We start from the raw sequence: 14,220 nt of genomic DNA on the forward strand, positions 1-14,220 counted from the left end.
CCCAGAGAGTGGTGAATCTTTGGAGGGCAAGGTTGGATAGATTTTTGCATAGTAGGGGAATTAAGGGTTTTGGGGGAAAGGCAGGTAGGGGGAGATGAGTCCGTGGCCAGATCAGCGATGATCTTATTGAATGGCGGAGTAGGCTTGACAGGTGAGATGGCCGACTCCTGCTCTTACTTCTTATGACATCAGGATTGAACTCTGAACTCCAACGCACTGAGCTGTAATAATGACATGCTAACCGCTATGTTACCGTGGTGTCCCACCTTTAGTTTTTTAGCTTTTGTAGCCACCTCTGTGTCCTAAAAATACAGATTTTGTATTTATACAAAAAAAGGACTGGATGGATGGGATTAGTTTGCCAGTTCATCATTCTTTATATGTTCTGCCTGAACCATTCCAAGCCTTTATTCATGAGATTCTTGAACAACACAGTTTGACACATTCTTTTTGTCCCTGTCTGGTGATCTCCCTGAACTGCCTTCCCTCCGTCTGAAGCCTCGTCTTGTTCATTTTGCCCTGTCAAATGAAGCGTGACAATGTCTGATAACTGCGGGGCACGGCACATGATCAATAAGGACTAGACCAGAGAGGAGGTATCGAAATGAGCACAGGAATTGTGACAGCAGGCTGCAAGGCAGGCTGGATGACATCTTTGTGCGGTCTTTGCATTTGAATGATATCTCTGTTAAGCCATTACTGACCAGGCTGCGCATTGGCTCGACACTCCGGCACTGTCAAAAATTATGAATGACCACTAGCCAACTTCACAGTTTGAAGTTCGCCTCATTTATTAAAGGGGAAGTGTACCGAGCTAAGGCAGTCGGAATTGGTTTAATATTGTCACGTACCAAGGTGCAGTGAAAAGCTTGCCTTGCATACTGTTCAGGTCAAATCATGCACAGTGCGTTGATGTACAATGAGGTGAAACCATAACAAAACGCAGAATAAAGTGTAACAACTGCCGAGAAAGTGTAGTGCAGGTAGTCAAGAAAGTGCAAGATCAGAAATGAGGTAGACTACGTTAAAACTTCTTTGATCTGTGCTAGTCATTCACTGATTCAATTTAAAATTGTACATCGTTACCATTTGACGAAGGAGAGCCTCTCTAAAATATTTCCAAATGTTGATAGTTATTGTGATAGATGTAAAACTGAGATAGCTACATTGACACACATGTTCAGGTCACGTTCCATACTGCAACAGTTCTGGAAGTCAGTCTTTTTGACAATTTCTAAAGCACTCAGAATTAACCTACAACCTAATAAATTGACTGCACTTTTTGGAATAATTCCTCAAAATATCCATGGTATTTCTGTGTCTGACCAACATGTTATTGAATTTGTTACACTGATAGCTTGGAGGGCCACTTTGTTGAAATGGAAGGAAATATTAGCTCGCTATTATCATTTGAGCTAATTGATAGATCTTCTGCACAATCTAATTGTAAATTTTTTTGATACATTTTTCTTTCTTGCTGGCGGTTTGATGTTTATTTTTAGAAGCTTTTTGTATGACACATGGCTCCAGGGTTGCACTCCTAATGGGTTTTGTCCCCACTTTTTTGCTTAGTAGGGTTTTTTAAAATTCACAATATTTTCGATCTTTAAGATAATTTCTTTTTTTTTCCTTGAGGCATTGTAAATGTTGTTACCTTGATGTACTTGTGTTATTTTTGAATAATAATAATAAAAAGATTTGAAACAGACTACGTTGAGATCGGGCACCAGGATAGAGTGGCACGACGCTGTTACAGCTCATGTCGTTCTGGAGTTCAGAGTTCAATTCCAGCGCTATCTGTAAGGAGTCTCAGTCCATCCTCCCGTTGGGATGTGTGTGTTTCCTCCAGGCTCTCCAGTTTTGTCCCACAGTCCAAAGACACTTTGAACTGCTCATTGTAGGTTAGGGTTAATCAGGGCTGCGGCCTTGCTGGAGTGATGCGGTCACAGGACCGGAAAGGCCGACTCTGCGTTGTATCACAAAGTAAACAAAGAAATTGTGATGTCAAGTGTCCCCCTTATCAAACAAGGAACTTGTAACAATGGAAAGAGCAGAGCTTCTTCGAGCCTGGAGCCACCTGCGCTCAGGCTCCGCACCAGAATCAAGTTCTGGTTTCTTATCAGTGATATGTGTTGTGGAATTTGTTTGTGCAACACCAAAAAAATTACTGTAAGTTGCAATAAAAACTAAGATAAATAAATGTTTTAAAAGGGGATGGCTAGATAGTTCAGAATCAGGTTTATTATCACCGGCATGTGATGTGAAATTTATTAACTTAGCAGCAGCAGTTCAATGCAATACATAATATAGATGAGAAATAATTATAAACAAAATAAAAATAATAAATAAATCAATTACAGTATATTTATATTGAATAGATTAAAAAATGCAAAAAACAGAAATACTATATATTAAAAAAGTGAGGTAGTGTACATGGGTTCAATGTCCCTTTAGGAATCAGATGGCAGAGGGGAAGAAGCTGTTCCTGAATCGCTGAGTGTGTGCCTTCAGGCTTCTGTACCTCCTACTGATGGTAACAGAAAGAAAAGGGCATGCCCTGGGTGCTGGAGGTCCTTAATAATGGACGCTGCCTTTCTGAGACACCACTCCTTGAAGATGTCCTGGGTACTTTGTAGGCTAGTATCCAAGATGGAGCCAACTAAATTTACAACCCTCCGCAGCTTCTTTCAGTCCTGTGCAGTAGCCCCCCCTCCATACCAGACAGTGATGCAGCCTGTCAGAATGCTCTCCATGGTACAACTGTAGAAGTTTTTGAGTGTATTTGTTGACATGCCAAATCTCTTCAAACTCTTAATAAAGTACAGTCTCTGTCTTGCCTCCTTTATAACTACATCGATATGTTGGGACCAGGTTAGATCCTCATAGATCTTGACACCCAGGAACTTGAAGCTGCTGACTGTCTCCACTCCTGATCCCTCTGTGAGGATTGGTACCTGTTCCTTCGTCTTACCCTTCCTGAAGTCCACAATCAGCTCTTCCGTCTTACTGACGTTGAGAGCCAGGTTGTTGCTGCAACACCACTCCACTAGTTGGCATATCTCACTCCTGTACGCCCTCTCGTCACCACCTGAGATTCTGTGAGTTCATAGTCTGCTCAGAAATCTAATGGTGGAGGGGGAAGAAGCTGTTCCTGAAATGCTGAGTGTGGGTCCTGTCCTTCCCTGATAGTAGTAATGAGAACAGGACATGTCCCATATGCTGAGGGTCCTTAATGTTGACTTTACTTTAGAGTCATGTCATCTGCAGAAATTCTCTGATGACTCAGCAATAGTTGGTGTATAAAGGGAGGAAGGGAGGATGAATACAGGGCCCTGATGGAGGAATTTGTCAAATGGTGAAAGCTGAATCATCTGCAGCTCAACATCAGTAAGACAAGAGATGGTGATGGACTTTAGCAAGACTAAGCCTGCATTGCTCCCTGTTAGTGAGGACATGGATGAGGTGAGGACCTACAAGTATCTGGGGATGCACCTGGATGACAGACGAGTGGAGCACCAACACAGAGGCTGTGTACAAGAAGGGCCAGAGTCGCCTCTACTTCCCGAGGAGATTGAGGCCATTTGGAGTATGCAGGCCTCCCCTTCACATGTTGTCGCCAGTACAATCGTTTATGTGGTGGCATGCTGGGGCAATGGCATCAACATGGGTGATGCCAACAGGCTCAATAAACTGATTAGAAAGGCTGTCTGTTATAGGAGTCAAACTGGACACACCGGAGACTGTGGCAGAACAAAGGACCCTATTGGCAATTCTGGATAATGTTTCTCACCCTCTGTACGCCACCTTGTCTGTTACTAAAAGCATTCCTCTGTTCAACCAAGCAGCCAACGACTGGTCCTCTCCTTTGGCATCTCTGAGAGCCTTATGGAGGTTATATCATGATTTTGTGTAGAGGCCAAGGATACCTGATTTGCTTGCTGCAGTTGGGGGTGGATTCCCTCCATTCATCCATGATTTTTGGTTTGGGAACACCTGGTCTTCCTTGGGACACGCCCGCTAATAAAGTCTGTGATGGTGGTTATCTAGCCTGGCAGCTGAGTCTATGACTAGTCTGCTGACTCAAAGCAGCCGTGTAGAAGCTCACCTCTGTCCCCAGACCAGCACTGTAATGGCTTTCTGTACTGGATCCTCCCACTTCAGTTTCTGTTTGCAGGGAGTCTGATTTACCAAAGTGTGGATGGAGGATGGCTCGGTCGGCATCTTTGATGGTTTTATAACAATTGAGGGCGTTTAGGCCCCTGGTGGGACAGGAATCATGCTGGTGGTATTTTGGTAACACTCTTGAAGGTTGATGATTAAGGCCTCTGGGTATCCTGCTAAAAGGCAGTGACCGCAGGGTATAACTTGTGGAGCACAGGCTTCATGTCCACCTGGGGTGGGATGTAAACCGCTGTCAGGATAGCTCCAGCGAACTCCCATGGCAGGTTGTATAGGCGGCACTTGTTTTTAGATATTCCAAAATGGATGAGCAGCAGCCCAAGGAGTTGATTAAGAAGTTACTGGGAATTTGTGCAGGAAGTGGACCGTGTGTGGGGATCTGTGACAGCTGATCCTTTAGGAAGTAGGCTCGGTATCTGTTGAACAACTACACTGAAGCTGAAAAGGGGGGAGAGATCTCCCATATCTTTTGCTGACCTGTGGGTGGTCAAGGAGAGGGACCTTCAATTCTCACATTCTACCAGCTGCCCCTCGAGCCACAGATACCACTCCATTTACAGGAGTCCCATCACATGGTTGTGAACATTAACGTATTTTGCCAATGTAGTGATGATTAGTGATAGAGTGAAGGTCAACGGAAGAGGGAACCTGTGGTAAAGCTGATGAGTGGGGAAATCACATGTGCTTGAGTTGAGGGGTCCATATATGCACCATTTCTTTTTCTCTTCCCCTCCTCAGTTGACAATTAGAGTTTAGAATTGATTTAAATCTTACATCCATCCCACAAAGTGAGGGAGTAAAAATCTTTGCGTTATGACTGTTGCAATGTACAGGCAAGTAAGTTTAAAAGTCTAGTGGCTTGTAGAAAGAAACCGTCCTGCAGCCTGTTGGTCCTGGATTTAATGCTGCTGTACCGTTTTCCAGATGGAAGCAGCTGAAGCAGTTTATGGTTGGGGTGACTGGTGTCCCCGATGATCTTCCAGGTTATCTTTCTGCATCTGCTGCTGTAAATGTCCTCAATGGAGGGAAGTTCACATCCACAGACGCTGTGGGCTGTCCGTACCACTCTCCGCAGTGCCCAGTGATCAAGGTTGGTGCAGTTCCCGTACCAGGCAGTGATACCAGTCAGGATGCTCTCAATGGTGCCCCTGTAGAAGGTCTTGAGGATCTGGGGGCCCAAGTCGAACTTCTTCAGTCGCCTGAGGTGGAAGAGATGCTGTTGTGCTTTTTAAAAATTCCTTCAAATAGGGCTGACTGGGGCCACTTTTGTGCTGAGTGTGTGCTCAGCCGTATGCAGCTTAAGGGCAGGCTGAGCTGAACCTGGAGATGGACTCCGGGCATCAGACCTGTACCACACTCTACCTGGAGTTATGCACTGTGTAGTTATGGCTTTAAGTTCCTCATCATACACATCACCGAGGATCTCACGTGGTCTGTACATACTGACTGTGTGGTGACAAAGGCACAACAGTGTCTCTTTCACCTCAGTTGGTTGAAGATGTTTGGTATGGGCCCCCAGATTCTAAGAACTTTCTACAGGGGCACAATTGAGAGCCTCTTGACTGGCTGTATCACTGCCTGGTATGGGAACTGTACTTCCCTCAATCGCAGGACTCTGCAGAGAGTGGTGCGGACAGGCCAGTGTATCTGTAAATGTGAACTTCCCTCTATTCAGGACACTTACAAAGACAGGTGTGTAAAAAGGGCCTGAAGAATCATTGGGGACCCGAGTCACCCCAACCACAAACTGTTCCAGCTGCTACCATCCGGGAAATGGTACTGCAGCATAGGAGCCAGGACCAAGTCTCCGGGACAGCTTCTTCCACCAGGCCATCAGACTGATGAACTCAGGCTGACACAACTGTATTTCTATGTTATATTGACTATCCTGTTTTACATAATATTTATTATAAATTACTATAACTGCACATTTAGACAGATGTAACAAAGATTTTTACTCATGTATATGGAGGATATAAGTAATAAAGTCAATTCAATGTTCCCTGCTGGCATAACATAGTCAGGGAGTACGATAGCGGACCAATCGCAGCAGAGCTGAGTGGAGAGCAGCAGCTTGATGCCGGTGACAAAAACACGGACGATGATAACAATGATTTGGATGAATCACTGGCAGAACGACTGCGAGGTTTGACAGAGTAATTCCCTGAGGGATTATGAAATGCCTCAGACTGTTCACCAATGTTTCCCAAGGAGCTCCACAGATCCACTTGTTTGGCCCTGTGACCCCTTGAGTTGTTCGGCACCGGTTGGACGCTCACTGTACTCTTTAAAATGGTGATATGAGGTCCATCACAGGTCTCATTTTGTACCTGAGCTCAAAATTAGGTCCTAGTTTGTTGCTTTGAACAGCTAAACTCACTCTTGCTGTTTCAATCGCAATAAATTCCAGTGTCCTGGTGAGACACAGAAACCACAGGTGCTGGTTTGGTCTCAGTAACTCCAACTTCGTAATGAAACAACGCCATGGTGGTGTAACGGTTATTGTGATGCAATTACAGCTTGGGGTGGTCCAGAATTTGTGGTTCAATTCCGGCGCCATTTTGTGAGGAGCTTGTTCATTCTCTCCATGACCGCGTGGGTTTCGTCTGGGAGCTCCAGCTTCCCCCCGCGGTCCTGTTAGTTGGTCATTGTAGATTGGCTTGTGATTAGACTAGTGTTAAACAGGTGGGTTGCTGCGTGGCGGGGCTCGTGAAGAGCCTGCTTCATGCTGTTTCTCAAAATGAAACAAACATGTGAGAGTGGGCCGGATCATGGTCAGCCAGGCCCCCGCACTAGATCCACAAGATGGCACTACGCTGAGCTCATCTATCAGGAAATGGGCACTAAAGTGCAAAGGAGTGGGAATGAAGCTCATTCACAACAAGATGAGCTGAAGTGGAGAACACTGGAAAGATGAAGAACCATTGGCATTATGGATATTAAAGAAATTGGACGATTGTAACGTCCAACACTTCTATTCTTCATAAATCCCAGAACCTGAATGTTGTTTATCCAATATGCTGGGTCTTGAGGACATGAGTTATAGGGAAAGCTTTGAATAGGTGCTAATCTGTTTACTCCCTGTCGTGTAGGAGAATGAGGGGGAGTTTTCATAGATGTTTACATAATTATGAGGGGTGTGGACAGGGCTAATGTGAGCAGGCTCTTCCCACTCAGATTGGGTGAGACTACAACTGGAGGTCATCGGTTAAGGGTAAAAGGTGAAACATCTAAGGGGAACATGAGGGGGAATTTCTTCACTCAGAGGGTGATGGGAGTGTGGAGCGAGCTGCCAGCACAAGTGGTGGATGCATGTTTAAGAGAAGTTTGGATAAGAGGGATATGGAGAGTCCTGGAGTGGGTCAATGGGATTAGGCAGAACAATAGTTATTGTATAGAATAATAACCATAGGTTGACATGGACTAGATGGACACAGTTTCAGTGCTGTGTGGCTCTGTGACTCTGACAAATTGGACCCATGATTCAAGATATCAGAAACTAACAAAATAATTACCTCTAAACCTAACAATTCCTTCTCCTCACTGAAGGTCCTAAAGGAGTTATTCAAGCTGGTGCCCTTCCTGCTGAGTGTCTGCACTTACTTCGTGCTGGTGCCACAATCGTCCTGTCCAATATGGCTGAAAGCTTTCCTGAAGTGCTTGCCGATTCTGTTCCTGTGCATGTATATACTGACGCTTGGAGAACACGTGTCCACACACTCCAAAGCTCCAAAGCTCCTTGCTGGCCTCCTGCTTTCAGCGGCTGGAGATGTTTTCCGCACACTGTCTGCACACCAGTACCACGTTCACGGTAAGTGTGGCAAACTGCTGAAAGGCTTGTGGATGTAAAGAATGCTGAAAGATGTTTAAGCGTTTGCAACACCGTTGCTGTCGATGCCAGATCTTCAAAGAGGCTAAGTAAAGTGTCAGCTGGCCTTGCTAGTAACAGGGATGGAAGAAATCAGCTTTGATAGTCAAAGTCAAGGTTTTTGTCATACGCCCAAGTACATGTACCCACAGGTGCAATGGAAAAGTGCAGCAGGACCACGGGCAAATAGCATCAGATACACACCGTTCTCACAGAAAACCCACATAAACCTTGCTCTTTATCTACAAACGTGAATTGTTTAAGACTGATGACATGAGCTCCTGAAAACAATGACAGGAATTGTACAACTTTAAAATCTAAAACTTACTTCGCAAAGGAGGATTTATAATGGGATTCTTCACATAAGAAAGGTAATTGGCAGGTCGTTTCTTTTTTAATTATGCTCCCAAACTGTGGAATTCAATACCTGAAACTGTACGGGATGCAGACTTAGGTGACAATTGTAAATACCAGCTCAAAATCCGTTTATTTAACCTGGCCTTTACTGACATAGTTTTGTGTTTTATTTTCATTTTGCAATTTATCCCAATGAATAGCAGTTTGAACTGCATCGTTTGTGTTAGTCAACTCTGCTAACAGCCACGGGACTCCACAGTGAGAAGTCCACCTTTCATAAGCAATGTACATCTAGGATCGATATGATTCAGGGTTCAACCAAACAGAAAAGTTGCAACATTCCGAATAAAGAAACCTCGATTTGAGCGAGTGCTGTGTAAATGTCGCCCAAACAAACACATACCCTTACAACACCGTATTCAAACAAATTTCATGATTTCAGGACCCCCCAGTCCATTTGTAAATGGAAATTGCATATCTTATTATGGGGAAGGACTTAACCTCCATGTGCATCCCCTGCCAGCCAGGCTAGGGGTTTCCCAGTTCTCTGAGTCCTCCTTATCTCATCTTCAGCTTCTCCAGCTTCAACTACCCCATGTGACCCTTCCTGTCTAGCAGAGGATGCCCCCCCCCCCAACTCCGTCTATCACTCGTTCTTTCCAGCAGCTCAGGTCACCCTGCTCCGTGACTGAACTTAGTCTCCCTCAGATTAAGCAGGTGCTGCTGAACATCTTCAACCTCTGCTGGAGCTAACCGGCGCGACCTTTCTCAGAAAGGGGTGTCCTCAGCCACTCTAATCACATGTCAAATACTTCTGGAGCAACTCAGTGGAAATGGCATCTTCGTGTTCCAGCATCTTCGCAGCTAATCTTCTTTTCCATTCCTCGAGTATCGGTGAGTTGCGTGACTTTGCATACCAACTTCCTCGGTCCAGGGGACTGTTCCTCTTCCGTTTCCCCCAGAAAACTAGACATCATCGTCACAGGAAGGAGAGGGGTGATCAGCACCCATGTCTGAGGGTAACATCTCTTCCTGTCAGCCTGCTTGCGTACATAGCCAAAGATTTCTGCAGTTCAGGTCTTACCAGTACTTCTTCAGGTAAGCGTGACTCTTCTTCCTGATCATCAGGAGAATCCTCTTGGCTGGTATTGGACATTCTGGTTCCTGTCATTCTAGCTACTTCTCCAGGATGTAACACGACAGGTACCACACAGTTCCTCATTTCTGCTCATCATCTGGCTTAGGGGGAACTTACTCAAAAGCAGCTCTGGAACAGGGTGAACGGATAAAGTTTTCAAAAGGTTCTCTCCATTTCTCTCCTTTCGTGCTTCCACAAGCCTTCTCACAATGGAAGTATTCATTCCCATGAGAATGGAAGCTCCACTCTTTTCAACCAGATCCGGGCAGACCAACACTAGTGTGTCAATGGTCTCAGTTATTCCAACATCTGCTTCAGAAAATTCCAGTTTCAACGACCAAAAACCAAATACAGGTACTCATCAGTACTAAGGCCCCAAATCTCAATGGCACTAAGTGGCATCAATGGTAAGTGCATCAAATACCGGGGGTAAAAGGATCTGCAGAGTAAAGTAACTTGAGGACCTGTGTCAATTAGGGCTCTAGCATAAACACCTTCAATCTGTATGGATACATCCGAGCTTGGTTCCACTAAACCTTCAGGAATAGCGTTCTCCATTTTAGCATTTCTCTTGATACGCTGATTGGAATGTATCCTCTCCGGTACACCAGCCCGTTCCTTTACTGGGTTCCTCCATAGCTTTGCCTCTTTCCTTCGCTGTTCGGTTAACCGCTGACTTAGTCTTCAAAGATTTTCCTACCCCTCGCAGTCTCGTTTGAAATGGCCAACTTCTCAGTTGTAACAGAACATACTGGTCGCCTTTCTAGTCAAGAACCCTTTTCAGCAGCAGTCCACTGTGTCGTGAGTCCTACAGGTGGATCGGGTTTCCCAACAGGCATACCACATTTAACTGACACATTTGCAGACGTCCATTGAATCAGCTGAGCTCGAAGGTTTCCCACCTCATTTCCTCAAAAACTCTGTGGTGTCAGGGGTCACTTTAGCAGCAGAGGCTGCCACTGAAGACACTACTTGGCTTTCGGAAATGTTCCGCTTCTCAGTCATGTTTTCCTCCTCTCTGAGTAAAAGATGGAGGAGGGCGCATCTTCTGGGTCAGTCGAATACATAGAGCAATCACGTCATGTGACAGCGCACCCTTCGCAACTTGCCCCGTCCTCAAGCCATTTCTCTCAGACAGCTGAGTGCCCCCTTTGTGGCACAAACAGGGCAGCAGTTTCTCCAGCCTGAAAAGTCAGGCAGACAGCTTCTCTCCTTCCTCCCGGAATGTGTGCCTGAACTTCATCATCAGATTGACTGCAGGTTCAGCAGGGCCAAAAGCACCTTCCAGAGTTGCTGGGAAATAGCAGACGTGGCTCATAGACTTTGTGCCTTTAGGACCCTCACTATGTCAGCTGCCAGATACTCTCTATCAGTCTCTGTCTTTTCATATTATCTGAGCACTGTAACTGAGATGTCTGCTCAGCCCAGGCCTCATGTTCTTCTTCATCGTCGGATGTGGGCTTGACACTCCCAGCCTACAATAACTTGGGCTCTCTGCATTTATCAACCAGTGACGCAATAGCCAAAACCAGCTCAGAATTTCAATCAGCTGCTGAAGGAACCTTTGGAACTTTCACGTCAGACAACTCTTTTCCCTTACTTCACAGAAGTGAGAGCAACCCGTCTTTGAAGTCTTCACCCTCAGCTATGTGCTGCCCTTCTCTAATAAAATGGACTGCTCATGGCCCCGCCTCTCCAGGGTCTTCCAGTCTATCACATCACTGCTAGTCTGGTCAAAACACCCTTCACTCAGTATGGTTTCCCCCAAAACTTTTACAGAGCTTAGCACTCTGAATAACAGTTCATCAGGAATTCGGACATCAAACCCTGCTAAAAACACAAGCATTATTTGTGGATAATCACTTTGACTCGCACCAAGCCCTAATCCCTGTAGCATCCTAGTCACTTTCCCTGATTAAATACAGGGTTAAATGCACAAGCAGCTTAACCAATTCTTAACAGCAATTACACGGCACTCAACAAGTCCCCGGATAATGCCCCCCACGAACGTAACCCCCTCACTGGCTTGCATGCAAACTTGGCCCGGTAGCCAGCTCTGCTAACAGCCGCAGGACTCAGCAGTGAGAAGGCCTCCTTTAACAAAACATGTATGATTTGGGGTTCAACCGAACAGGAACATCCCATTAAAGAAACCTCGACTTGAGCGAATGCAGAGTAATTACTGCCCGTACACAATTGTCCATTGGTAAGAAATTACAGATCATACACTGCATAAATTATAAAGGAAGTATATTTACAAATTTTGGCTTTATTGAACAGTTAGTAGGAAAAATTTAAAAAAAAAATAAAAGGACCCATTATTGTTAAACCAGTCCAAATGTGTACATAAAGTTGGGGCTCATCCTGGATTCCTCTTTAATTCAGAATACTTATGGTGTTTTCACTTATTGATTTCTGTGTTATATGTGTTTGGAATGGTTATATCTATTAAGTTGTTTATCCTGTTTTATTATATCCGGACAGTTATTATAGATTGTCCTATCTATAACAGCAGATCAATTATTATTATAAAAGGTAGACCATACTAATTAGTCACTAAGGACTGTAGAATCAGAATCAGGTTTAATATTATCGGCATATCTTGTGAAATGTGTTGTCTTAGCAACAGCAGTACAATGCATAATAAATATAGAAAAACCTGAACAGTAAATGTGCATGTCCTCCTGCATGAAGTTAGTCTCTGTCTTCCCTTTACTGGAATCCTCATTTATGCCAGTGTTACCCCTGAGCCCTCCCAAGCACTGTGTTGTCGACCAACCTCCTACCGAACCCCATCCTGCCATTGTCTGCAAGGAGTTTGTATATCCTCTCCGTGACCGCGTGGGTTTCATCCCACGTTCCAAAGACGCAGGTTAATTAGTCACATAGGCCGCGTGGGCTTGTTGAGCAGGAAGGGCCTTTTACTGCGCTGTGTTTCTGAGTAACACACTCCCTGAAGTTATCCAAAACCATGCTGGCTACATCCTAACTTGCAAGTCTGCTTTCTGCTGATCGATCCTGACTTTGCCCAGATTGTAATACCCTGATGAAGTTAAATTTTCATCTTGGCACACAAGCTCCTCTGACAATTCTTTTCCTTCACCCGCTGACAGGCCCCTCCACCCAAAAACATCTATAATTCCTACTTCAGTGTTGCTTTGGCACCAAGTTCAAGTTTATTGTCATTGCCATACACACCCAGAGTACAAATGGCATGAAAACTTGATACTTACAGCAGCACAGCATAAACATAAACTACATATTTAAATTAACTTTAATTAACATTTATTGGCACAGGCTTCATGGTAGTCTAATTGGTGGTTGGCTTCTGCCTGTCTGAAAGGACAATGGGTGATGACCATCACAAGCCTGGGCGGAAGGTGTGGAGATCCTGAGATGTCCAGTTGTCAAGACCCCCCTCTCGGCCTCACCAGTGTAGTCCAAAGGAAAGCTTATGAAGCAATGTGTGTGGCACCAGCTCGGCTGCAGGAGCTGCCGTAAGGATGTTCAATGACGTCGGGCTGCCTTAGGGGCCCCACTCTGGATTTGCTGTCTGGGTTTACTCCCATAGCCTTTGTCTGTCCCGAGGCTGCCCACAAGGCAGTGGGGCTATTTACCCATAGCTGGGGATCTGGTTCACGAGCGCCAGGGTGTGTCCACACACCGGTAGGCCTGTGTGCTACGTGTGCAGGGGCCAGACCTCCTCCCTGTCCTCTGTAGTGAACTGAGTCTGAGAGGAGTTCAGCTTCCATGTGTGGCCAGCAAGTAGGCACTACATGAGGCTTGCTGTTGGAGAGGCTATGTACTGGCAGGGAGAGACTGACACAGTCAGCTCTCCTTTTCCCAAGACTGCTAGCCAGCGGTGGAAGCTGAAAGCGAGAGGGGCAAGCACTACCCACTACACCACCACACCAGATGCGTCACAACAACCATTCTGACACCGCGGCAGTGTGGCGGTCAGCATAATGCTTTACGGGGCCAACGACCCAGGTTCAGCACCTGTTGCTGTCTGTAAAGGGTGTGTACAGTCTCCCCATGACCACGAGGGTTTCCTCCGAGTGTTTCCGTTTCCTCCCACATGGGTCACATGGTTAACTGGTCACATGGGTGTAATTGGGCGCTGTGGGCTCGTGGGGCCAAAGGTGTTGTATCTTTAAATAAGTAAGAAATGTCTTCTCCAAACCGGAGCTTTGCAAAAGCAGGCTAACTAAACACTAATCAAAGACCATCAACAGGATAAAGCTGCTAAATTTTCTATCCTACACACCACGAAACACATGGCAGTTACTGGTCCAATCTATCGAGCATGGCACTGCTCTCCCCAAGAAGAGGCAGTAGGTGCAGGGGAACACCTCCATGTGCTTCCCTCCAGCTCACTCGCCACTCGGTCCGGAATCATATCAGCATTCTCCTGGAACAATTCATCACAATAGGGGCAATTCGGGAGGGAATATTAATCGCGATTTTCCTTGCAATGTCCGCGGCAGGAGAAAAGAATAACTGAAAAATTACCCGTTGATGTCGTGCCTCCTGCCCACCAGACGGAATCTCCCCCACCTCTCTCTTCCTTGAAGTTGCTTATTAAGCCTTTCTCGATAAGCTATAGGTCACACTTGATAATTGCAGAGCCACTGAGAATATTCAGCAGATTAAACAGCATCGATAATATAGATAATCT

The 14,220-nt window shown here is 45.5% G+C and overlaps 1 protein-coding gene and 1 long non-coding RNA gene across 6 annotated transcripts in view; one reads left to right on the plus strand and one right to left on the minus strand.

Annotated features, from left to right (window-relative positions):
* Positions 1–14,220, plus strand: part of LOC132392590 (lysoplasmalogenase-like protein TMEM86A) — a 35,882-nt gene that overhangs the window by 19,823 nt on the left and 1,839 nt on the right. For both annotated transcript variants that reach the window (XM_059966680.1, XM_059966690.1), the window contains exon 2: positions 7,729–7,990. In XM_059966680.1, coding sequence (XP_059822663.1) covers positions 7,729–7,990 — 262 coding nt within the window. The remainder of the gene's footprint in view (positions 1–7,728; positions 7,991–14,220) is intronic.
* The window catches only part of LOC132392599 (uncharacterized), a 47,092-nt gene that overhangs the window by 19,020 nt on the left and 13,852 nt on the right, over positions 1–14,220 (minus strand). The gene's annotated exons all lie outside the window — the stretch shown is intronic.

Source organism: Hypanus sabinus, chromosome 1 (assembly GCF_030144855.1).
Source record: "Hypanus sabinus isolate sHypSab1 chromosome 1, sHypSab1.hap1, whole genome shotgun sequence".
NCBI lineage: Eukaryota > Metazoa > Chordata > Chondrichthyes > Myliobatiformes > Dasyatidae > Hypanus > Hypanus sabinus.